This window comes from Lissotriton helveticus, chromosome 6 (assembly GCF_964261635.1).
Source record: "Lissotriton helveticus chromosome 6, aLisHel1.1, whole genome shotgun sequence".
Classification (NCBI taxonomy): Eukaryota; Metazoa; Chordata; class Amphibia; order Caudata; family Salamandridae; genus Lissotriton; species Lissotriton helveticus.
This window is the reverse complement of record NC_136067.1, coordinates 2,123,972,409-2,123,997,408: the sequence shown is the minus strand read 5'-3', so window position 1 is coordinate 2,123,997,408 and position 25,000 is coordinate 2,123,972,409. Positions and strand designations below refer to the sequence as shown.

Sequence of the window (25,000 nt, the reverse complement as noted above, 5' to 3'; positions counted from 1 at the left end):
TCTATCTATCTATCTATCTATCTATCTATCTATCTATCTATCGCCCTCTATCTATCTATCTATCTATCTATCTATCTATCTATCTATCACCCTCACTCTATCTATCTATTGCCCTCACTCTATCGATCTATCTATCTATCGCCCGTCACTCTATCTATCTATTGCCCTCACTCTATCTATCTATCTATCTATCTATCTATCTATCTATCTATCTATCTATCTATCTATCTATCTATCTATCTATCTATCTATCTATCTATCTATCCATCTATCGCCCTCGCTCTATCTATCTATCTATCGCCCTCTCTATCGATCTATCCATCTATCTATCGCCCTCACTCTATCGATCTATCCATCTATCTATCGCCCTCACTCTATCTATCTATCTATCGCCATCAGTTTATCTATGTATCTATCGCCATCACTCAATCTATCGCCTTCACTCTATCATCTATCGCCCTCACTCTATCTATCTATCTATCTATCTATCTATCTATCTATCTATCTATCGCCCTCACTCTATCTATCTATCTATCGCCCTCACTCTATCTATCTATCTATCTCCCTCACTCTGTCTATCTATCGCCCTCACTCTATCTATCTATCTATCTATCTATCTATCTATCTATCTATCTATTGCCCTCACTCTATCTATCTATCGCCCTCACTCTATCTATCTATCTATCGCCATCAGTCTATCTATGTATCTATCGCCATCACTCTATCTATCGCCCTTACTCTATCTATTGCCCTCACTCTATCTGTCTATCTATCTATCGCCCTCACTCTATCTATCTATCTGTTGCCCTCTCTCTATCTATCTATTTATCGCCCTCACTCTATCTATCTATCCCCTCCCTCTATCTATCGCATCATCACAGCATCACTCAGCACCACCACAGCATAACTCAGGGGTACCACAACATCACTATGCACTACCACAGCATCACTGAATGCCACAGCATCACTCGTCGCCACCACAACATCACTCCGCGCCACCACAGCATCAATCTGTGCAACCATTCAACAACAACTGGTTCAAATATGTTCTCTCAATGTTTCAAGCTTTATTACAAATGTCACAAAAAGATGTTAATATTTCACATCTGTTCTTGGATTTTTGTCACAATAAAATACACTGAATATAATCTTCACAAAAGTTATTTACAAACGTTTAAGCTATTGCCATTATAAATTACAATAACTTCTATTTAAGTATTATTAAAAAAAAAGCCATTGTTATTTGTAATATCAATACATCTAAGTCACGTAAATACAACACATATTGCATTACAAATGCTATAGGTGTCACATTTGTGAACGTTACAACTATTGGCATTGTAAATGACAAAGCTATTAATTTTGCTATTTTCCAAACCAACACATAAATAACAAATGTGTCATTTACAATACCAATAGCTCAAACTTTCCTAATGCGAGACCTATTGCATTGCAAATATTTGTTTCCTCTTCCATCCCCTCCACTATCCTTCAAAATCCAAATAACTGACTAACCTATCCACCACTTTAATTACTTTCATATTTAACTATATTAATTCAACACTAATCCTATAAGGGTCCCGGAGTAGCGTGCTACTTGCCGTAGAAGACTTTGACCACTCGTCAGGGGTAGTAAGCGCAATATAAATGCAATTACAATACAATACAATGTGTGTCTATTATCTTGGATCAGTACATATAAGAAATGGTGTCTGTGTAATTCCGTTTGTGCATGCACAAGCACTCATTCATGCATTAGTGGAATGATGCTACCACTGGTCCACTAGTTTTGGTTCCATCATCAAGCCTTTTTTAGGTTGAGCCAATAGCGGCAGCGCGCATGTGCTACTCGCTTTGCGAGGCATGCAGTAATGGAGTATGGAGTGTGGAGTGGAAGCTCGGCCCACTCTCCCCCCATGTTTTTAATTGGATTGTGTAATTTTCTTTCATAAATGATGCCATCTGATTGATTATTACACAGTGACCAACATGCTACATACATTCATATAATAATCACCTGTCACGCAAACAGTCTTTTGTATGTGCACTCTCTTCACTGAGTTAATCCTTGCAGGGTAATTAGTGCACGCAATCACTGCCTCTAGGGACTCTCATTCTATCCTTGTGCTTTCAAAGTAGTAGTTTCTCATTACAAGTCATTACACACTGTAAAATAATAATATAATCATAACAGAAAATAACAGGATGGCCCTCAGCCCTTAACAGGAGGCGTGCACGCCAAACGAACATAACAAAAAAAGCAACAAAAGAGTATGCTAGATGTGCGTTCACAACACAGTAGGGCAGAGATTGTCCCAAAAAGAGAAAGGTCCAAAGGTCTCTGCAATTGCCAAACAGACTGCTTTACTCTGCTTACATGTGTGATTACAGAAGCGTTAGTGCACATTTCAAAGCACACAACTTGTCTTTCTGAGCACTGGTCAAAATACACTAGGAGCCCTGTTCTGATGCGGTTTGGAAATCTTCCAGACCGAATCGGTTTGGGAATGGTTTCTGACCGACTCGGATCAGGAGAATCCAACCGACCGAGTACGATGCACCCGGATCCTTCCAGTTACGATTTGGTTGGACTCATATTGACTTCAATGGGAGCCTATGTTCCGACCAAATGCTTAGGCTCCCATTGAAGAAAGGGGTGGCTAAGACAAAATCGGGCACCCTGTGGTGGACACCCCTGGTGCCTGCCACACTATACATGACTGGTAATGGGGACCCATGGGTACCCCACAAACCCGATTGGGGAGGCTCAGAGTGCAGGGGGACCCGCTACAGGCTCCCAAAGTCTGATTCCGACTGCTGATTCTAGTCGGACAGCACAATTCAGAAAGGCTGTCCAAATCCAGCATCATAATCGGTCGGTCGGAAACGCTGCCCATACAGACGTATGATTCTGCTCCATACGGCTCGGTCATTCCAAATGGCATCCGGTTAGGATTGGAATCTTCCTAACGCCTAACTGCATCATACTCGGTCGGTCGGAAAGACACATTCCCAATCCAAATCTGACGGAGCAAATGCTGTTAGGAGGCCTTCCAAACCACAATGGAATTGGCCCCAATGACTCTATGAGCACAAAGTTCAAACACACAACAAGTCTCTGTGAGCACACTCCACTTAGCTGTTGGCCAGGGAGGCCTTATTCCATAATCTGTTCTGGCTGCCACAGGAGGCTGCAAGGAGTGAAGCAGAGGAATTCCCTGTGGGCGTTTCCAGGAAAGGGAGCTGATCAGCACCAGACCCTGCAGGAAGGAAGCTGAGGAATTCACTTGCAAGCATTGCTAGGAGTCAGCTGTTTGACAAGGAAGGAACCGAAACAAAGCCAAGTACCACCAGCTTGTCAGGCAGCAGTGGACAACAACTGCCACATTCACAGGTAGGGGTTGCCTAGCAACAGGAGGAAGGAGCCAGCAGGAAATGTGCAGGAGGTTACCTTTCAACAAACAAGCAGTAGTGACAACACCTCAGTAGCCAAAACAAGCATTGGCGATGCTAAAACAATATATCTGGCAAACAAGCATTGGCAATGCTTACAACATGTATGGCACTCATGGACTTCCTGTATCTATGACCCACACTTTGAAACCAAGACCACCATAGGAGTTGTCAGATTGCACAGGAATGAGATAATGCGGATTCCCAACAATATGTATCATCATAAGGTGCTTAAAGTAAATTTTCCCAATATCTTTATATAATGAATGAGTCGCTTCTCTTAAAGTCTACAAGCTTAAATATGTAGTATGGAATTTTGAATCTAGATTTTGGGAGAAAATTCTACTGAAACAGGGATATTTCTCCTTATTCATTATATCATTCCCCGATTTCCAGCAATACATATTTTTTCCTTACTTACGTCCGCTAATCTGATGTTACTTTTCTGAACATTCATCTTAACGTAATGTTTCAAAGTATATTTATATAAAACACTTAGATTTCTTTGGAGTGAGATCGAATAAGATTAAGTCATCGGGATACAAAAAAGAATAACACTTAACATTTTCCAATTTGGTGGGAAATTGTTAAACTAAATTGATTAGGTGAATCACATATATAAAAAGGAAAAAGTAAGGGAGTTAAAATATATCCTTGCTTTAGTTCATAATCAGTCATAATTACATCGGACACTGCTTAAACATTAGAGCCGTGTTTGCAAACATAATTAGATGATGGGGATTCCGTCATACCCTTTTTAGTCCTTAATCACCAAGTTTTTGTGGTCTGACAATAAGCACTCACATGAATGTCTCGTAGTTAATTATATGCACTGGAATCATGGTACTGACCAATGTCTCCAATAACTCTGAAAACTCTGTTAGAAATGAGTAAAAACTATTCTCTCCTGTGAAGCCAGAACATTAATAGAACAACGTAGCTGGTAGCTGCTCAATAGCGCCTGATCCAAAATGACCTTCAGAGCAATAATTACACATTGTATCGCACTGTCAACAAAGCGCCCAACTAGCTAGTGGTAGTGTTAGAAATGGGATTTCTGGTTGGCTAAGGCTTGCGCCAAAGCCAGGCAGAGACCACCACTCTAGTCAGGGCATGGGAGTTACACACCAAAGATAACCCCTGCTCACCCCTTTGGTAGCTTAGCACGAGCAGTCAGGCTTTTCCCGGAAGCCATGTGTAAAGCATTTGCGCACGCAGATAACAACAGCATCAACATCCCAGGCACACCACAAAAGGAACTCCATACAAGGTTATATAAAAAATAGCCTTTGTATTCTCAAAACACATTAGAATAGTAGCGATACAAAAGGGGATGATGGACGGAGCGCTTGAGCAAATCAAACACTCACCCCCAGTCAACTGATCTGAGTTTAATCCATCACCATTCTTTAGCTCACTCTGCCACCCCAGTTCAGACATGGCCATATGCAAATCATTCTGACCCTGTGCCTCATGGGAACAGTCCAGCCTGAACTACCCAAGGCATGTCTTCCCTGGACGGGAAACAAGCATCCTGGGACCGGTTTCTGGCATTGCAGCCGTCATCAGCCAGGCTAGCTTGAATCCAGTGGCAAAGTGAGCAAGGGACTCACGTCTGAACATACCCTGCCAACTTAGGGCGAACAAAGCGATACAAAAGGGGATGATGGACGGAGCGCTTGAGCAAATCAAACACTCGCCCCCAGTCAACTGATCTGGGTTTAATCCATCACCATTCTTTATCTCATTCTGCCACTCCAGTTCAGACATGGCCATATGCAAATCAGTCTGACCCTGTGCCTCATGGGAACAGTCCAGCCCGCACTGCCAAGCCATGTCTTCCCTGGACCAGAAACAAGCATCCTGGGACCGGTTTCTGGCATTGTAGCTGTCATCAGCTAGGCTAACTTGAATCCAGTGGCAAAGTGAGCAACAATGGATTAAACCCAGATCTGTGACTGCTGGTGAATGTTTTGCCATTGTGCAACATTTCACCCAGACGTGGGCCCCCTGCTCACTAAGCCACTGGAGTCAAGCTATCCTGGCTGATGAAGGGTGATAGCCAGAAACCGGTCCTAGGATGCTTGATTCCGGTCCAGGGAAGACATGGCTTGGCAGTTCGGTCTGGACTGTTCCCATGAGGCACAGGGTCAAGACTGATTTGCAAATGGCCATGTCTGAACTGGGGTGGCTTGGTGAGCAAAATAACGATGGATTAAACGCAGATCTGTGACTGGGGGTGAATGTTTTGCCATTGTGCAACATTCCGTCCATCATCTTGTGTGTTTTACATTAGAATAGTAAACACATAATGTACATTGTGCCAACTGGCACTGGGCAATATTTGCAAGGGATTATGTACACCTGACAGGGCCACATGGAGCACTGTCAAAACCATCACAAAGTGAACTTAGTAAAAAGAAAACTAGGTCATAAACGTACAACCAGTAAACACTGCTAATCACTGCACTTAGCATCAGTCTGTGGCAGCGAAGGTCAATTTTGCGCCACTGCACAAACCTAAATGTAGCAGCTGCCCAGTACTTGCTTGGCAGCTGTGAATCTCACATGAGGGGCTAAACGGAGCAGCTGGCACTAAGTGATGCGCAGCTGTAAATAATCAAATGAGGCATGTGCTCTCACTGGCCCTTGAAATAACTGCTCAACGTTGGAGCCATCTGGCTCTGGAAAGAAGCATGTCCCCAAGCACTGGGGAAAGGACACAGGCCCCTCTGGCCCTGTAAACAATTATGTGTCCCCTTGGTTGGAGCCATCTGGGCTCTAAAACAAATACTGTGGGGTGGTGGAGCCACCTGGCTCTGAAAATAAATCTGCCCCCATTGAGCGCACTGGCTCCGGAAATAATCCTGCCCTTCACTAGGGCCACGCGAGCTCTAAAACCAAAAGATACCCCGCTGTCACTACACCGGTAAAAAGAACATCTCTCCAAACACACAGTCAGGTAACAAGAGCACTGCATGAGGTTCCCCTCATTCTCAGAGCTGCTAACACTAAAACAAATCGAAGGTGGTGCAAGCACCCTTACAGTACTGGAAAACGATACTCCACTAATTTCGGCAGCACATTCAGGAACATCCTAGCAAGAATAATCTGCACCGCCTCGTTGTCTTACTTATTGCTCCTCTAACACACGAAGAGGTTCCTCTTCCAGGTTTGAGATGAACCGCGAATCGTGGGACATGTAGTGTTCATTCCCATGTGTCCCGCCCCTCTTCTGCAATCCATGCGTTGCTCAGTTTTAGAAACAGTGAAACCACCCCTGTGAGGTTACATGGCTGTTCCGATGTCTTTCTCTCTTGTTCCAGCACAATCGCCACGCTGTGGCTATGTGTCCTAGCTGTGTGTTACACTTGTTCATCAACTGCTGCTCATTGACTACCTCGATGCAACACACAAGCAAGAAAATGTACAACTCCGGAGGGTTACATCTGCCACTCCAATGCGTTTGGAGGCCCAGGGACCTTACGGAAGCGCGGCCTACCAATACCGGGGGTACTCCCAACAATGAAAACCGAGAACAACAGTCCATCCTGACTCCCATTGCACCCAAACTACGCACCTGTCAAGGAACATCAAGACACCCGAGACCCACTTCCTTAGTGGCCCAGCTGCCCCAGGATTGCCTCTCCAAGTTGCCAGTTCCTGACCGTGAGGGCACTACGATGCATGATGCCCAGTTTGACTTATCTCCCTGCACTAAGCCTAGGTGGAGTTCCGCTACTCAGAACTCTGCTAAGTGACAAAAAATCTCTGCCAAACTGCACGGAGATCCATGAGCGATGGAGTAGGTTACCTCACGGTGTTCGCACTGACTGCGTAAAGTTCTGTCACTCGAGTAGAAGTACTACTAGAGCGGCCGCTTTTTCAACATGAACTAAAGATTTCTCAATACGAGCGGTAACACCCACCCACGACCGCCTGTGTTGAGAAATCTTGCAGGGAAATTATCCAGGATTTTTCAAAGCTCCTTGGAGTGCGAAAAATTCAGTGAACAGAGAAGAGTTCACCGACCAGGGTTACTCTGCACTCGACCCCAGCACTGACCAAAAGGCCTTCGCCCTTGGTTCCCAGACCCACCAGAGTTACCTGTAAGTCCACCTTCAAGTGTGTTTTTACATGGCCCCCTTTGTCTTTGCACACTAATCTTTAAGACATTCAGGACTCTGCTCCATCCCGATCCGGGCCGCTCTTGAACTTCTCCTGCCGGAACTTTGAACCTGATGCTGACATCAACCTAAAACGAGAAGGTGAATTTCATGAAAGCATTACCTGATATTATATGCATTTTTCATGTTTTTCCCTCATTGATTCCTATGGTGCGTAATGGCGCACAAAAGTGATATATTTCGTAACTCCGAAAGTACTAACCTTATAACTGTGTTCTTGGTCTTAAAAATTATATACAAATCTGTGTTTTTTTTACACATTGGTCTTGAGTATATTCTTGTGTGTGCCTCATTTCTTGCCACTGTGTGTAACAACAAATGCTTAGCAGGACCTCCTGATAAGCCTAACTGCTCGCCGACATTACCACAAAATAGAGCATTCATATTATCTGTTGCTGCCTCTGTACATCTCATGGGGACTCGTGGACTCCCTGCAAGGTGGTCTTCATTTTAGAACGAAAAAAGTTCACAGAAACCTGTGTTATGGGGAGCACTATTCACTCATTCACAATAACGTGATTTGTTTTTTCTTATTTTTCATCCATATATTCAGTCCAACATAAACATCATAAATTTAACAGCCTTATAATTCATCAAAAGTTCAAACTTAATGTATCCACAGTCTTATTGATCAAACTGAAAACCTTAACACACAAGAAAGTAAATGCTCATCAAACGGTGATCGTATTTCCTTTCTTCAAAGTTGATTTTATTCTTCTTTTTCATCAATAAATGCGACAATCTGAGTTCTTCAAACAACTCTCCATAATTCAACAAATGATGGCATATCCCAATGCATTTCGGTATGCACCTTCGTCAGGGGAATGCACTATAAGTAACAAAAATTCTATCATGTATATATCCGGTAGATACAATATTTAAAATCACAAATACAACAGTTTCATTATTTGGTAATTGAACAGCAACCAGAAGATCTCCCAGTGTAATCCATGCATCTAATGTGTGATTAAAAATCATGCTCACAAAAGTTCACCTGCCACCTTATAAACCAGACCGAAAACGTGGTGAACAGCCCAGTGCTACCACCACCTCCTACTTACTACATTCCAAAAATAACCTAATCAGAACAAAAACCATACGGGTCAATTAAATGTTCTAAAATACTGGCGGTGCCGTATCTAGGCACTCTTACCTTCATTCAACCAATGAAGCAAAAAAGTCGACCACGGTCAAAGTCCGTGCTATTTTTTTTCTAAAAAACAAGGCGGTGCTCTTAGTACACTAAATCCATTGCCTCATGACTCGCTTTTACATTACAAATAAAGCCGGTACTTACTTGGTCTCCAAGACCCCAATTGTAAATCTTTGTGGCGCTATTTCAATCAAGTCGTGCCCTTAATCTGTAACACATTAAAGGAGAGAACTCCTTAGTATTTAAATGGTTTATGTTACCATGTGTCGTAATGCTTAATTTATGTAGCGTCATCTTACCTCTATATATTTAATCAAACGCTCCGCGTTACTCTGAGGTTCTCTCTTTCTGTCGCTTTCTCGCTAGGTCGAGCCCTGTTCAAAACGCCAGTATATGGCGTCTGACGTCATGTTGCTAAGGAAATCGAAACGGACTCCCGGCTTACACGTCCTCATCCAAAATGGCACCCGTTTATTTACTAATCGCGAAGATACGAGTAAACTAGTCCCATTCCAAGTCATTGGAAATAAGACTAGGCTCGTAATTCCAATAGACAAAATAAAACTAATGATACTAATAATAACAGAATAACAATAACAAAGAAAGTGTATGAGTCAATACACGTATCAAGAAATGTGAGATTTTATGAGCATGAATGTCAATAACACTTAAATGTAATATAAAAAACATTAAATTACAGATACCAAGCATATATTTTACAGCATAATGTTACAGGAAACACATCATCTCAATCTTGTCATTGAGTCCACAGGGTGTCAGCGTCCTAAGGGACTTTATCCAGTATGTTTCTCTCTGTGCCAACAATCTAGTTGTGTCAACATGTGGTTTTTCCACCAATCTTTCTAGTACAGTAAATTTCAATTGGGGTATCGAGTGACCCCTCTCATGCCAATGTACAGCCAAACACGATTTCATATTCTTTGTACGTATCATACTCTTATGTTCGGTCATCCGAACCTTCACCTTCCTTGTAGTGCGTCCAACATAGACAAGTCCACATGGACATTTGATTGCATATATTAGAACACTAGAGTTACAATCAGACGTGTGTCTCAGGGTTATGTTTTTGCCTGTTTGGGGGTGAGCAAATGAATTGCCTACCAATACATTGCCGCAATGACCGCAGTTTAAACATTTCATCATACCTTTCTGGCCTAGGTCTGTGCTTTCATGCCTGCGATCCTTTAGAAGTTCCTTAATGTTCCTCGACCTTGAATGTGCAAATAGGGGTTTGTCTAAAAATACCTGCTTAAAATCAGGTTCTTGCTCGATTATTTCCCAACGTTTCCTTACACATTTTTTTATAGCCCCTGCGGCTGTAGAGAATTTAAGTACATAGACTTCCCTCCTGTTTTGGCTTCTTTCTCTTTTTTCCAACATGGTGGATCTGGGCATGGTTTTTACTCTATTCTCGGCTTGATCAAGAATTGTATCCGGATACCCCCTTGTTTTATATTCTGAGCGCATTCTAGTAATTGTCTCAAACCCTTGTTTCTCATCTGAACAAATCCTTCTTGCCCTGATAAATTGTGACAGTGGTAGGTGTCTTTTTAGTGATTCTGAATGAAAGCTATCGAAGTGTAAAGCATTATTTCTGTCCGTTGACTTCTTAAATACGCTTGTCACAAGTGTATTCCCTTTTTTTGTGATCATGTCAAGATAGCTTATTTGTTCCGAACTGATAGTGTAAGTGAATTTGATGAAGGCATGACAGTTGTTTAACTCATGGAGTTGTGCTCGTAGCTTTTCTTCTGATCCTTTCCACACAACCAGTATATCGTCGATATACCTAAGGTATAGTGCTAGATGTTGTTGCCAATTTTCGTTCTGCAATATGTGCTCATCCTCAAATTTGGACATAAACATATTAGCATATGTAGGTGCCCCGGTAAACCCCATAGAGGTACCCGTCTTTTGTAGGAAAAAACAATTCTGCCATTGAAAATATCCATGATATAAACAAAATTGTAGTAATTCAAGAAGAAAAATGTTATGACCCTCCTCATACTCATGTCTCAACAGCATCCACTCTGCTGCCTCTAGACCTTCCATATGTGGGATTGAAGTGTACAGGGCTGAAACATCAACTGTGCACAACCACACTTCCTCATTCTCAAAAGTAGGCACACTCTGTAATTTCCGTAGACAATCCATGGTGTCTTGTACAAAAGTATACCATTGTTGCACCAAAGGTTGCATAAAATGATCTAGATATCTCCCTACTGGTTCATGTAGTGACCCACATCCCGCCACAATGGGTCGAAATTGTGGGTCTGCCGGGTCTTTGTGCATCTTAGGCAACATATATATATATGGCCTATTTGGATGTTCTGTGGTCAGATACCTTCTTGTTTGTTCATCAATCCTACCTAACTCGATGGCTCTTTTTAAGATCTCAGATAGGATTCTCTGGAACTCCATTGTGGGGTCCGTCTCTAACTGTATATAGGTGTTGGTGTCCTTCACATGTTGATCTACCTTCTGATGGTAATAGGCAGTATTGAGCACTACTAGTGCTCCGCCTTTATCTGCAGATACTATAGTCAGTGTCTCATTCGAGGCCAATTCATTAAGCGCCAACGTTTCATGTCTGGTCAAATTTCTTTTGGTTTGTCTGTGATGTTTTAATTCAGCAAAATCTTTTTTTACCAATGTTTCGAAAATATCTAAAGCTTTATGCGTCTTAGGTGGCATAAATGTGCTTTTGGGTTTAAATTTTTTGGTTCCTGACGTGTCTGTCATAGGTTCAGGATTCTCTGCAGCTATTTGGTGAAAGAACCATCTGAGTCTCAACTTCCTCATAAATTTAAAAAAGGAAACTTCAGTCTCGAGATCATTGCTTTGATATGTAGGTACAAACGACATACCCTTATTCAAAACTGCTATTTGTGTGGGAGTTAGCACAATATCTGAGATGTTCATGATCAATTCCTCTTTGGGTTGCGTCTTACTGCGTCTTGTTTTTTTACCTTGTCCCCTCCTTGTTCGTTTGTTCTGCTTTGTGTGTGTTGTGCGTCCGGTGGGTGATTGGAACTGTGGCCCCCTTCTAAAAAAGACTGCCTACCCTGGTTACCTGTCATACTTTCTGCGCATACACCTGCTTCATTTTAGAACACCATATAGAGAGTCAGTCTCCTAGACAAGGGGACAAGGTTTGATAGATGGATTGATAAAGATAACTTTGTAGATAGAGATAGATACACTTGAAAAGATAGGTACATTGAAAGATAGACTGATAGATTTGCAAAGATTGATAGAAGTCAAAAAAATTGGTATAGTTTCAAAGATACTGGGACAGTAGATAAATAGATTGATAGACCAGTAGATACATATATGGATGAGCAGGTAGACCGCTATATCAACACATGCAGGGGTAGGTAGATAGGATTGGAAAAATAGACTGCACAGACAAGATTCAATTACTAATATAATACTTAAATATGTATATAAGCATGACAAACCAGCATTGAAAACAAACTAGAAAGACATACTACCAAGACATACAGACTAAATTGGTTCACAAACATAGCTGTAGTCCTCAATGTAATTACATACAGATTTGCAGTTAAAAAGGCATTTTATTGTGTGCATTCTAAAAAGTGAATCACTTCATAAACAATAGATTCAAATGGACATCATCTGGCATAATCTGATATATCAGCAATCACATAAACAGTGATCTGTTTCTTGTTAAATATATTGATGTGTTCTCTACCCTTCATAAATAGCTCTTTCAAAGATTGGAAAAATCAACCCAGCTATTTTTTCTTTGAAAAACAATTTCTTATGCCTTCTTTGTTCCGTTACTCCGATCTTAGTGTCATATTGGAATCTACTCTATGGAAGAGCTATGTAGGAAGTGTAGAGAGTACCTCAATAGGAATTTTATCTCCTGCTACATGTTGTGAAATGGATAATAGATATGTCTAGGTAGTACATATAGGTTGTATCTATTTAGAATTATGAGTATAGCCCTGATGGGTTTTAGTTCCCGTCTTGAGTAACTCTATTCTTCTGTTTATCTTTGTTTTAATCATGAAGGGGAGTTCATCTCAAAATGTTTAAGCACAGTTCTGACAGATTTGAGCGTGCCTCCCCTTAGAAGATATTAGGTAAGTTGATCCTATTGGGATCATAGAATGAAGGGGTAAAAGTGCAGTGAAGTGATGTTTGGTGTTGGCCTCTATAACGTAGTCTTGATGGGACCACTATGATAATTTATCATACAAGATACTTTTTTTCATAAAAATCTTTCTAAAAAAATGCATTGTCTGGTACCAATTTATGAAACAGAAGAATAAGATGGTCACCTCCGGTCACAGGCTCAATTTGTGCTGGCGTACCGAGGGAGAGAACGGTGCTCCTTTCCTGAGCTGTCGCCAGGTAGAGGTGTGGTTGCTTACCCAGTAGTGGCGGGTAAATCTTCCCTATGCAACAGACAGATTAAGAACAGTTTCTGTCCTTGTATCCTTTTTTGTTGTATCACTCACACTAAGCAGCAGCATCATAGGTCCTGACAATAGCCTCGCCGCCTACATATAGGTTTATGGCCGAAACATGTTGATCATTACTTTCTATCTCACCGTCGCGGTTTAAATCCATACCGCTGGTGCACTGTTTTTTTATCCTGGCAGGGGACGTATCTAAATAAAGTAGAATTTTTACGCTCCTTTGCTAGTTTAACTTCACTATCCCCACATTTTTTCTTTCTTTGCGCTGCACCCTCATTCACACAGCTGTCTTTTCATATGTGGGTTTAGAGTATCCTACCAGCTATTCAAAACATCCCTGAGCTTCTCCCTCTCAGAGAGGGGTTGTAGCCCCCAGAGGAAATAGGTTTTTCCTCTGGGAGGAGAATTCCATATGATGAAGCATGTCACCTCTGGTGAGTGAGGGATTTCGTCCTGAAAAGGGAAGTGCACACAGTTAGTTCTGTGGCGCATAGTCATTGGTTCTGTATCATTTATGTCTTTGTTCACAAACTATCTAGTAGTGGTTCGCCACACTCTCTGATTTTTGTAATAGACCCAAGGATTTCGTACTGTTTAGTGATTAAGTGTTGGGGATTAAATCCTGTGTGGTCTAAAAAATTTCCCGAGGACCCTGCGGCTTTGAACCGTTTTTTGTTTGGTAGAATAGGAGGGTCTATCAGACCCCTGTTTTAAGTCAACTGAAAAGTGTATTTTCTTTTTACATAGATTGTTTAAGATTTAAGCTAATGTGGTTTTATCTGATATATGTCCTATGTTCTCTATGCAGGCAAATGCTGTATTATTCGTTAGGAGGGATATATTCTTGTTGTCCTGAAGAAGACAGTCTTATTCTGTTTTATCCACCGAAACCCGTCAACGCCTAGTTTTGTTAAATTTGAGTGACAAAGTTTCACGTTAAGAAAACCCTCAGACAGTGCAATTACTCTTAATTGATTCCTGCAAATTAACATTTTTTATGACAAATGTGTGTGTCTTATATGTGGTCATCAAATGATTTTTTTATCTGGTTTTAGATTGATTATACTTGAACTTTGTGAGAATTTTATATATATTTATATATATATATATATATATATATATATATATATATATATATATATATATATATTGTTTGATATTAAACTGGATAATCAAGGATTGTTTTGGTGGTACATTTGATCACTGGTGTATATTAGTGTGTGACGGTGTAAGAGGTGATGAACAATGGAGGTAATAGAATCTAGTTTTCCAAGAGAATTTATTTGTGACGATTAAGTCTTACATGGAATCCCGTCTCTTGGAGTAACAGTGCCTCTTTCTATGACATCGACTTAAAATGGTTCTAGTCCGCCTGTTCCTTGACTAGATATGGTCAGAGTCTCGGATCTCTGGAGTTACACTATGTTGAAGATACTCAGATTACCTGTCTAGCCTATTCCAGACTCTCTGATACTATAAAGGGACTCCCTTGCAGCAGTCACTTATGTTTCTTGACGTTATTGTGATGCTCTGTCTTGCATGGTCCATTCACTGGAAAAGGCTCCATTTTGTATTTTTGTTAAACCTGTGTGAGAATAGGAAGCATTCCCTGGATAAGAAAGGAGGCACTGTGTTGCTATGTATTCAGTATTGTAGTGCGTCGTAGGGAGAGGGTCTCACTCAATGAACAAGGAACCTTCTCTGGTGTCTTGGTTGCTATTTTAGTCCGCACTCCTCAATAGAAAAGGATCATTGAAGGATCGTATGCCCTTACTCTGTCTACTGCATCTTCACATTGAAAGTGTAATCTAAAATTTCTTCAGCGCATTTGTCTTTATGAACAATTACATGCCAATAGATGTTCGTGATGGACTCTTAATTTAAGCTTATCCAGTGTGTTTTTATTTTTAAATCTTTGTCTCATAGGTAAAACAAATGCAATAATGATCGAAAAAGGTGAAGGCAGTAAACGTTACTTGTTTGGTAAGTGATGGAAAAACAGTATGCCTCGAGATCACTTCCCATGAAGGCTAATGCCGTGCCAAAGTCTTTTTCTACAGCTGAAAACCCGTACTGTCCAGTGAGGTCTGCACTTGGCACTTAGGTATCAGCTGATATACATAGAAGACATAACACACTGAACAAACTGAAGCAAGTCGAATGAGATGCTCATTACGAAGGAAGAACTAACCAAGTATAGGAAAGAAAACAAATAAGAGAAACCGTGTGAATATGTAGAAGATGACAACACAATGTGGCAAAACATATAGAACAAATAGAGAGCTAGAACTACATCAGAAAATCCACACAGGGGAGAAACCATATCAATGTGCACCATGTGGCAAATCATTTATAACTAATGGAGAGCTAACACAACATCAGAAAATCCACACTGGGCAGAAACCGTATGAATGTACAGAATGCAACAAAGCATTTCTAAGAACTCGAGAGCTAAAACGACATCAGAAAATCCACACTGGGGAGAAACCATATCAATGTGCACAGTGTGGCAAGGCATTTATAACAAATGGAGAGCTAAAACGACATAAAAAAATATATACTGGGGTGAAACCATATCAATGTACAGAGTGTGGCAAAGCATTTATAACAAATGGAGAACAGAAGCAACATCAGAAAATCCATGCTGGGGAGAAACCATATCAATGTACAGAGTGTGACAAAGCATTTATAAGAAAGTGGCAGCTAAATCAACATCTGAAAATCCACACTCGGGAGAAACCGTATGAATGTACAGAATGCAACAAAGCATTTATAAGAAATCTAGAGCTAAAACGACATCAGAAAATCCACACTGGTGAGAAACCATATCAATGTGCACAGTGTGGCAAAGCATTCATAACTAATCCTGAACTAATACAACATCAGAAAATCCATACTGGGGAGAAACCATATCAATGTACAAAGTGTGACAAAGCATTCATAACAAATGGAGAGCTAAAACGACATACAAAAATCCATACTGGGGAGAAACCATATCAATGTGCACAGTGTGGCAAAGCATTCATAACTAATCCTGAGCTAACACAACATCAGAAAATCCATACTGGGGAGAAACCATATCAATGTACAGAGTGTGACAAAGCATTCATAACAAATGGAGGGCTAAAACGACATACAAAAATCCATACTGGGGAGAAACCATATCAATGTTCACAGTGTGGCAAAGCATTCATAAGAAATGGAGAGCTAAAACGACATAAAAAAATCCATACTGAGGAGAAACCATATCAATGTACAGAGTGTGGAAAAGCATTTATAACCAATGGAGAACAGAAGCAACATCAGAAAATCCATGCTGGGGAGAAACCATATCAATGTACAGAGTGTGACAAAGCATTTATAAGAAAGTGGCAGCTAAATCAACATCAGAAAATCCACACTCGGGAGAAACCGTATGAATGTACAGAATGTGACAAAGCATTCATAACAAATGGAAAGCTAAAACGACATACAAAAATCCATACTGGGGAGAAACCATATCAATGTGCACAGTGTGGCAAAGCATTCATAACTAATCCTGAGCTAACACAACATCAGAAAATCCATACTGGGGAGAAACCATATCAATGTACAGAGTGTGACAATGCATTCATAACAAATGGAGAGCTAAAACGACATACAAAAATCCATACTCGGGAGAAACCATATCAATGTGCACAGTGTGGCAAAGCATTCATAACTAATCCTGAGCTAACACAACATCAGAAAATCCATACTGGGGAGACACCATATCAATGTACAGAGTGTGACAAAGCATTCATAACAAATGGAGGGCTAAAACGACATACAAAAATCCATACTGGGGAGAAACCATATCAATGTTCACAGTGTGGCAAAGCATTCATAAGAAATGGAGAGCTAAAACGACATAAAAAAATCCATACTGAGGAGAAACCATATCAATGTACAGAGTGTGGCAAAGCATTTATAACCAATGGAGAACAGAAGCAACATCAGAAAATCCATGCTGGGGAGAAACCATATCAATGTACAGAGTGTGACAAAGCATTTATAAGAAAGTGGCAGCTGAATCAACATCAGAAAATCCACACTCGGGAGAAACCGTATGAATGTACAGAATGTGACAAAGCATTCATAACAAATGGAAAGCTAAAACGACATACAAAAATCCATACTGGGGAGAAACCATATCAATGTGCACAGTGTGGCAAAGCATTCATAACTAATCCTGAGCTAACACAACATCAGAAAATCCATACTGGGGATAAACCATATCAATGTACAGAGTGTGACAAAGCATTCATAAGAAATGGAGAGCTAAAACGACATACAAAAATCCATACTGGGGAGAAACCATATCAATGTTCACAGTGTGGCAAAGCATTCATAAGAAATGGAGAGCTAAAACGACATAAAAAAATCCATACTGAGGAGAAACCATATCTATGTACACAGTGTGGCAAAGCATTTATAACCAATGGAGAACAGAAGCAACATCAGAAAATCCATGCTGGGGAGAAACCATATCAATGTACAGAGTGTGACAAAGCATTTATAAGACAGTGGCAGCTAAATCAACATCAGAAAATCCACACTGGGGAGAAACCATATGAATGTACAGAATGCAACAAAGCATTTATTAGAAATCAAGAGCTAAAACGACATCAGAAAATCCACACTAGGGAGAAATCATATCAATGTGCAGTGTGGCAAGGCAGTTCTAACTAATGGAGAGCTAAAACTACATCAGAAAATCCACACTAGGGAGACACCATATCAATGTACAGAGTGTGACAAAGCATTCATAACAAATGGAGAGCTAAAACATCAGAAAATTCACACTGGGGAGAAACCATATCAATGTACATAGTGTGACAAAGCATTCATAATAAAGTGGCAGCTAAAACAACATCTGAAAATCCACACTGGAGAGAAATCATATCAATGTGCACAGTGTGGCAAGGCATTTATAACTAATGAAGAGCTAAAACTACATCAGAAAATCCACACTAGGGAGAAACCATATCAAAGTACAGAGTGTGACAAAGCATTCATAACTATTCGTGAGCTAACACAACATCAGAAAATCCACACTGGGGAGAAACCATATCAGTGTGCACAGTGTGGCAAGGCATTTATAACTAATGAAGAGCTAAAACTACATCAGAAAATCCACACTAGGGAGAAACCATATCAAAGTACAGAGTGTGACAAAGCATTCATAACTAATCGTGAGCTAACACAACATCAGAAAATCCATACTGGGGAGAAACCATATCAATGTACAGAGTGTGACGAAGCATTCATAATAAAGTTGCAGCTAAAATGTTAGAAAGGCAATTCCAGGGGAGACAGAAGATGTCTGACTGCCGCCCCGAACCCCACCTTTCCGTATGGAATTGGCCGAGCGCCGTCGAGAGGCCTCCTTGGCGAGGTTCCTCTCCTACTATCGTAAAAGCCGAGCAATCACACCACCACAGAGTGACACCACACAAGAGTAGGTTTAAGAGTCTTTATATAAAGAATAAAGGCAAGATTCCGCAGCAATATGCACAGGGGGATCGTGGGATCCCAACAAAGTCTCAATGTCCGGGGAAGGGGGTAGCGGGACAGTCTTGGTACCAGCTGGTACTAGGAAACCCTACACACAGCTCTCAATCCTCGAGCTGGGGGGTGCCGGGAGCCGCGACAGCATCAGCAGGGCTCCGAAGATGGTTCAGCTTGGTAGAGCCGCGACAGCGTCAGCAGGGCTCGGCGGATGGTTCAGCTTGGTAGAGCCGCGACAGAGTCAGCAGGGCTCGGCGGATGGTTCAGCTTGGTAGAGCCGCGACAGCGTCAGCAGGGCTCGGCGGATGGTTCAGCTTGGTAGAGCCGCAACAGCGTCAGCAGGGCTCGGCGGATGGTTCAGCTTGGTAGAGCCGCGACAGCGTCAGCAGGGCTCGGCGGATGGTTCAGCTTAGTGGAGCCGCGACCGCGTCAGCAGGGCTCAGAGGTTCCAGGTTCCAGAGTTCTTATCAGGATCAGCCGCGACGAGGTCAGCAGGGCTTCGACTCCCAGATACAACTGATTTCCTGATCCAGGGCTGGCCCAGATATAGGACTGGAGTCCTTTGATGTCCGGACCCTCGCGCCTGGGGGTCAGAGGGACCGGGATGAAGGTGTCCAGACACCCAGCAGGGGGGTGGAGCCAGCGCCCACGGAGGCCGGAGGGCGATCGATACCAGGCGTCCGGGGACGGCTGGAGGGCCATCGAAACTCTTCTCCTCCGGGATCCGTCAAGTGGCCACTTTACCACCTGGGTTGATCTTGGTGCCACGATGTCGGGGCTTCGCTGGGGCCGCGGCCGGGGTCGGGCCGAGGCCACGTGCTCGGGACGTGATGGGCCCAAGATGGAGTCGGGCCTGAGAGGGTGGCCCGGGGTGGTGACCTGACCTGCAGAGTTGGGGCGAGCCGGGTTCCAGAGGGAAAAGCCGGGGTTTGCCAAGGGCGGCTCTCGTCGAGAGTTCGTTGAGGGTGGTGTCCGGAGGGGTGACAGCGGGTCGATGGAGGGCCGATGTCATCCAGGGTCCGCCATGCGGGAGGGGTAGGAACACGCCACGAGGCCGGGTCCAACAAAAAACAACATCAGAAAATCCATACTGGGGAGAAACCATATCAATGTACAGAGTGTGACAAAGCATTCATAAAAAATGGAGAGCTAAAACGACATAAAAAAATCCATACTGGGGAGAAGCCATAATAATGTTAATAGTGTGGCAAAGCATTCATAAGAAATGGAGAACTGAAGCAACATCAGAAAATCCATATTGGGGAAAAAACATATCAATGTACAGAGTGTGACAAAGCATTTATAATAAAGTGGCAGCTAAATCGACATCAGAACCATTTTAATGTACTGAGTGTGACAAAGCATTCATAAGAAAGTGGCAGCTAAATCAACATCAGAAAATCCATACTGGGGAGAAACCATAACAATGTGCAGAGTGTGGCAAAGCATTAAGTACAAATGGAGTGTTAAAACAACATAAAGGCGACATTGGGAAGAAACAATACAAGGCATTTATTGGCAAGGGAGATTTAAAACAACATCAGAAAGTCTCCTCTCGGAAAATCTGAATGATAAAAAAGAAACAGTGTTCTTAACGAAGTAACCGAATGAATGTAAAGAAAGTGACAAGGCATTTATTAGAAGGAGACAGGCAATATAACATCAGAAGCTCCACATAGAGGTAAAACCATATGCCTGCACTTACCACTTACTGAGACAAGGCATTGTTTAAAAAACCCACACTTGCTCACAGTGTTATGTTTCATACAGATACCCCAATATAGGCTCAGATAATAACCGAACCTTTTATCTATATCTCCCCTGCCATTACACTACATAACGGTTCTTGGTAGTGACATTATACCTAGTTACAGTACTGCTTACAGGACGTGTTTTTTTTTCGGAAAAACTAGACTCATCCATTATGCATGAGGATTCTTGGAATCTCAGCAAGACTACCATCTCCTGCATAATAACTATGTATAAGGGTTATTCCTTCCGCCATCCTAGTCCGACATGACAGAGCAAGGTAGATCTCCTGAGGGTACCACTTTGGGCATATAAACACCATATCTTTCCTGAGGCAGGTGGAGGCGAAGAAGGACTTTCATACTGACACACTGACGCGAGACGTTGAGGTTCCTGGAGGCAGACACTCCAGATCGCAGTGGTGTAACATCCCTCGCAGTATGTCCATCTTCAGACCAAGACAGGGTCCCACAGTCTCTCATTTCAGGTAATGGGGTTGGCTTTATCCTAGGGGAATTCTTGGCTCTATACCTACATACATGTTAGGTACACGTAGGTACATCAAGATAGTGTTGAATTGTAGGAGTAGGCATTTATTACTGTCATGTATTTTATATTCTGGTCTGTATTCATTGTTCTAGCACTATGGTATGGTATCATTTTCTGATCTCCTTTTCAATCCCCTTAGGTCAGCCCGAGAAATCTACTTTGCCCAAGAGCATCTGGGCCCGGTGCTGGAATAAGGTTGATCTTAATGATCTGTCCTCCTCTCTCTCTCTATCTGCCCCCGCTCTGACTGACCTCTCTGTGGAGAATCAGGCGGATGCCATCCACACTTGGCTTTCCGCGGCCTGCGATCTGGCCGCCCCTCTTAAAAAGATTCGATCGGCCCGTCCTCACGACGCCCATAAGTGGTTTTCCGATGACCTCAGATCTCTGAAGCTTGAGCTCAGACGGTCGGAACGTCGTTGGCGCCGCACTTATTGCCCCACTCTCCGCCTGAAATATAGGGCCCTGCTCAATATTTACAAATCCGCTATTTTAACAGCCAAATCTAAATACTTCTCGGACCGCGTTGCCTTTTCGGCTAACAAAACTCGCGAGATCTTTTCTCTGGTCCGTAGCCTGGCCACTTCTGACCGTGCTGGTCTTTCCCCTGCTCCTTCGCAATCCCTCTGTCACTCCTTGAACACCTATTTCATCAATAAAATAACCATCATTAAGGCCAATATCCCGATTGTTCCTCCCCCTGATATACCGGACCATCCCCCCCTTTCTTCCCCCGTTTTTGATCACTTCACACCCATTTCACCTGAGCTTTTTCTTGACCTCCTTGCTAAGGTCAAGTCTGGCTCCCCGGTGGATTGCGCACCTGCTCGCATCCTCAGAACCTTATTCACTAGTTGTCCCACCCCCCCCCCCCTAACCTTCCTCAACTCCTGTCTGGCTCTGGGTTCTGTCCCCTCTTTTTTCAAGTCTGCCATCGTGCTCCCCATCCTGAAGAAAGCTGGCCTGGATCCCTCCCTTCCATCGAACTTTAGGCCGATCTCCCTCCTCCCCTATCTAGGGAAGATTCTCGAGAGCCACGTAACATCTTGCCTCTCTTCCTACATCGAGGGGAATAACATCTTGGCCTCCCATCAGGCCGGCTTTCGACCGGGCCACTCCACTGAGGGCGTGGTCCTTGACGAACTGAAGGGCAAGGCCGATGGTAATCTTCCTCAGGCCTTAGTCCTTTTGGATCTGTCCGCTGCGTTTGACACGGTCGATCATACTATTCTTCTTGACCGTGTCAGCGCAGCGGGCATTCAGGGCGTTGCCCTTTCTTGGATCGCGTCCTTTCTGCAGGGACGCTCGCAGGCAGTCCACCTCTCCTCTTTCTCGGCCCCTCCCCTCCCGGTCACGTGTGGGGTACCCCAAGGTTCCTCTCTTTCCCCCCTCCTCTTTAACCTCTATATCCGCCCCCTCATTTCCTCTCTTCTTGAGCTGGGGGTCTCAGTGTATAATTACGCTGATGACCTCCAGCTCGTCTTTGATCTATCCTCTCCCACTCACTCTCTTCCCAAGCTCAGGTCAACTCTTGTCTTTATTTCTCAGTGGATGAGCTTCAATCACTTGAAGCTCAACCCTGACAAGACAGAGCTTGTCCTCACTGGTGGCCCCTCTAACCCCTGGTCCTCGGCCCACTGGCCCCTTTCTTTTGGTCCCCCACCTTCCCCGGTTCCCTCTGTCCGGACTCTGGGCATCAAGGTCAGCAATGACCTCTCGATGCATGCGCACATTAGTTCTGTCGTATCCTCTTGTTTTCTCTCCCTCCGCCTCATCCGTAAGATCTCCCGGTTTTTTTCTGTTGATGCCCTTAAAGTTATCATCACTGCCCTCATCACATCCCGCCTGGATTATGGTAATGGCCTGTATGTAGGCATCCCTGCCTATGAGACTCGTCGTCTCCAGGCCATCCAGAACCAGGCGTCCCGTCTTGTCCTTCGTTTACCTAAGTTCTCTCACATCACTCCCGCCCTAAAAACCCTTCACTGGCTCCCCGTTCAGTTCAGGTCCCAGTTCAAACTTGCCTGCCTGGCCTTTAGGGCGCAGGCCCGGTCCGCTCCTCTCTTCATCAATTCTCTGATCTCCTCCCATGCCCCTCTTCGCTCCCTCCGATCTTCCTCCCTCTCTCTTCTTCACGTTCCCCGCTTCCGTAAGTCCCGCACAGGGGGCACCCGCTTCTCTGTGCGTGCTCCACAAATCTGGAACTCTCTTCCCCTCTCTATCCGCTCCATTCCCATTTTTTTCCCATTTTCGGAAAGCCCTCAAAACTTTTTTATTTCTTCAGGCTTTCCCGGGCTAATCTCTCCCGCACCAGTTAGGCAGATTCCGATGTGTTCCTCAGCGCCAGGAAGCCCCATGGCCACAGAGCGCTCTATAAATTTCTTTTTCATTTCATTTCATTATGGTAGGAATCTACCATCCTTTTACTCTATTGGTGCTTATAATCATTTAGATCTGTTTGTCTTATGGTTGATTCAGCACACCTATTTTACAGCAGAATGACGCTGGTTCAATAAATGCTTTTTGAAAAAGGTCCCCACCGTTTATTCTGTGTAGTACTCTGAAACAAAAGTGAGCACGACTAACTGAGCGAAAAGTACTGCACTGTTTCCACGATCCCTGATGGAACAGAGTTGTTATGTTCAATAGTTGCTAAAAACGATTCTCTCTTTGGTAAGAAGGGTTTATAGTGGCACTGTGAGCTAGCTGGTATACAGGTTAACATACCCGGTGGGGGTGTCTGGAATTAGTCTGGACACCAATCCCGCAGTGTATGTTGTCTGAACGTGCAGATCCTATATAGGTTTATAGGAACTACACAACAACAGCTATATGGGGATGACGTAACTGAGCACAATGTGGAACAAAGGAACATAAACAGTGGCAGTCATTAAAGGTGCCGAAGGATTAGTCAAGAAAAGGTTCCAGGGCAACTTGCCCCTTTCCTACAGAGGAGACAATATGCAAACTCCAGATAGCCGCGAATGGACAGAAAGCAACAGCTACATTTCTTTACCTACACCCAGTCTGCTGTAGGTTTAAGAGCTATTCTGGCTACCTCGTGATAAGACCTGGTGCTGCCTATTTACTTAGTTATGAGATTTGCTCTGCAAGGACTTCTAGGGCTCATATCCACAGTTTTTGGCACATTCGTGGAGTTTGTTATCTAGGATGTTATGTTCATGCTGTATATCATTGGCATTTTGTTTCTTTCTTTAAACAATACTACCTAGGAGAGGCAAGTGGAGTTTTGGGGTCAGATGAAAGTCAGATGCTACTGGCCTTAGGTATTTGCAGCCCCGAAATATGTGCGTATCCGGTTTATGGTTTCATGTGGGACAGGAGGTGCCACGATTTGTACAGACGTTGCAGGACAGTTTGCTGAACAACCTGCGAATAAAAGGCCTCTGCTTAGAGCAGTGATTACAGTATACTATATCACATGTAGGCAACAATTGTATTCTTTATCCTTTTGCACCGTGTATTTTTTTTTAACATACCGATCTGTAATAAAATAAATATTTGCTGAAAGTACTGACTGCAATCCTAGATGGTTGAACACTGTAAACTATCTTATACTATACAGTGTATAGAGTTAATCACCTTTCTAAAGCGCTCCAATGTCCTTTCAGACTATGTTGGCTTAATAGAAAAAAACAAGTAAATAAATCTGTTTGCCTGAATAGGGAAAGACAAAGGTCTTCTCTCTCCTCTAGCCTTGTTCCAAAAGTATACATTCTCTGGCCACCCTTGGAGGGGAGGGAGGGGGTTAATGAGGAGAATCAAACAGATGATTTATATTTAGAAACCATGGAGAGGGATCAGAAATGTCAGCAATGTGTACCCCACCTTTCAGTCTCATAAAATGTGAGCCCCTGGTTGATAGACCCCCTTAGTTTCTTTCAATG

The 25,000-nt window shown here is 42.9% G+C and overlaps 1 protein-coding gene across 1 annotated transcript in view; it reads left to right on the top strand.

The window, feature by feature from the left end:
* The window catches only part of LOC144764100 (uncharacterized), a 203,359-nt gene that overhangs the window by 96,790 nt on the left and 81,569 nt on the right, over nucleotides 1-25,000 (top strand). The window contains 4 exon segments of the mRNA XM_078650266.1: nucleotides 15,192-17,947; nucleotides 17,949-18,569; nucleotides 19,865-19,981; nucleotides 20,066-20,104. Of these exon segments, the coding sequence (XP_078506392.1) occupies nucleotides 15,507-17,947; nucleotides 17,949-18,569; nucleotides 19,865-19,981; nucleotides 20,066-20,104 (3,218 nt within the window). The 5' untranslated portion in view covers nucleotides 15,192-15,506.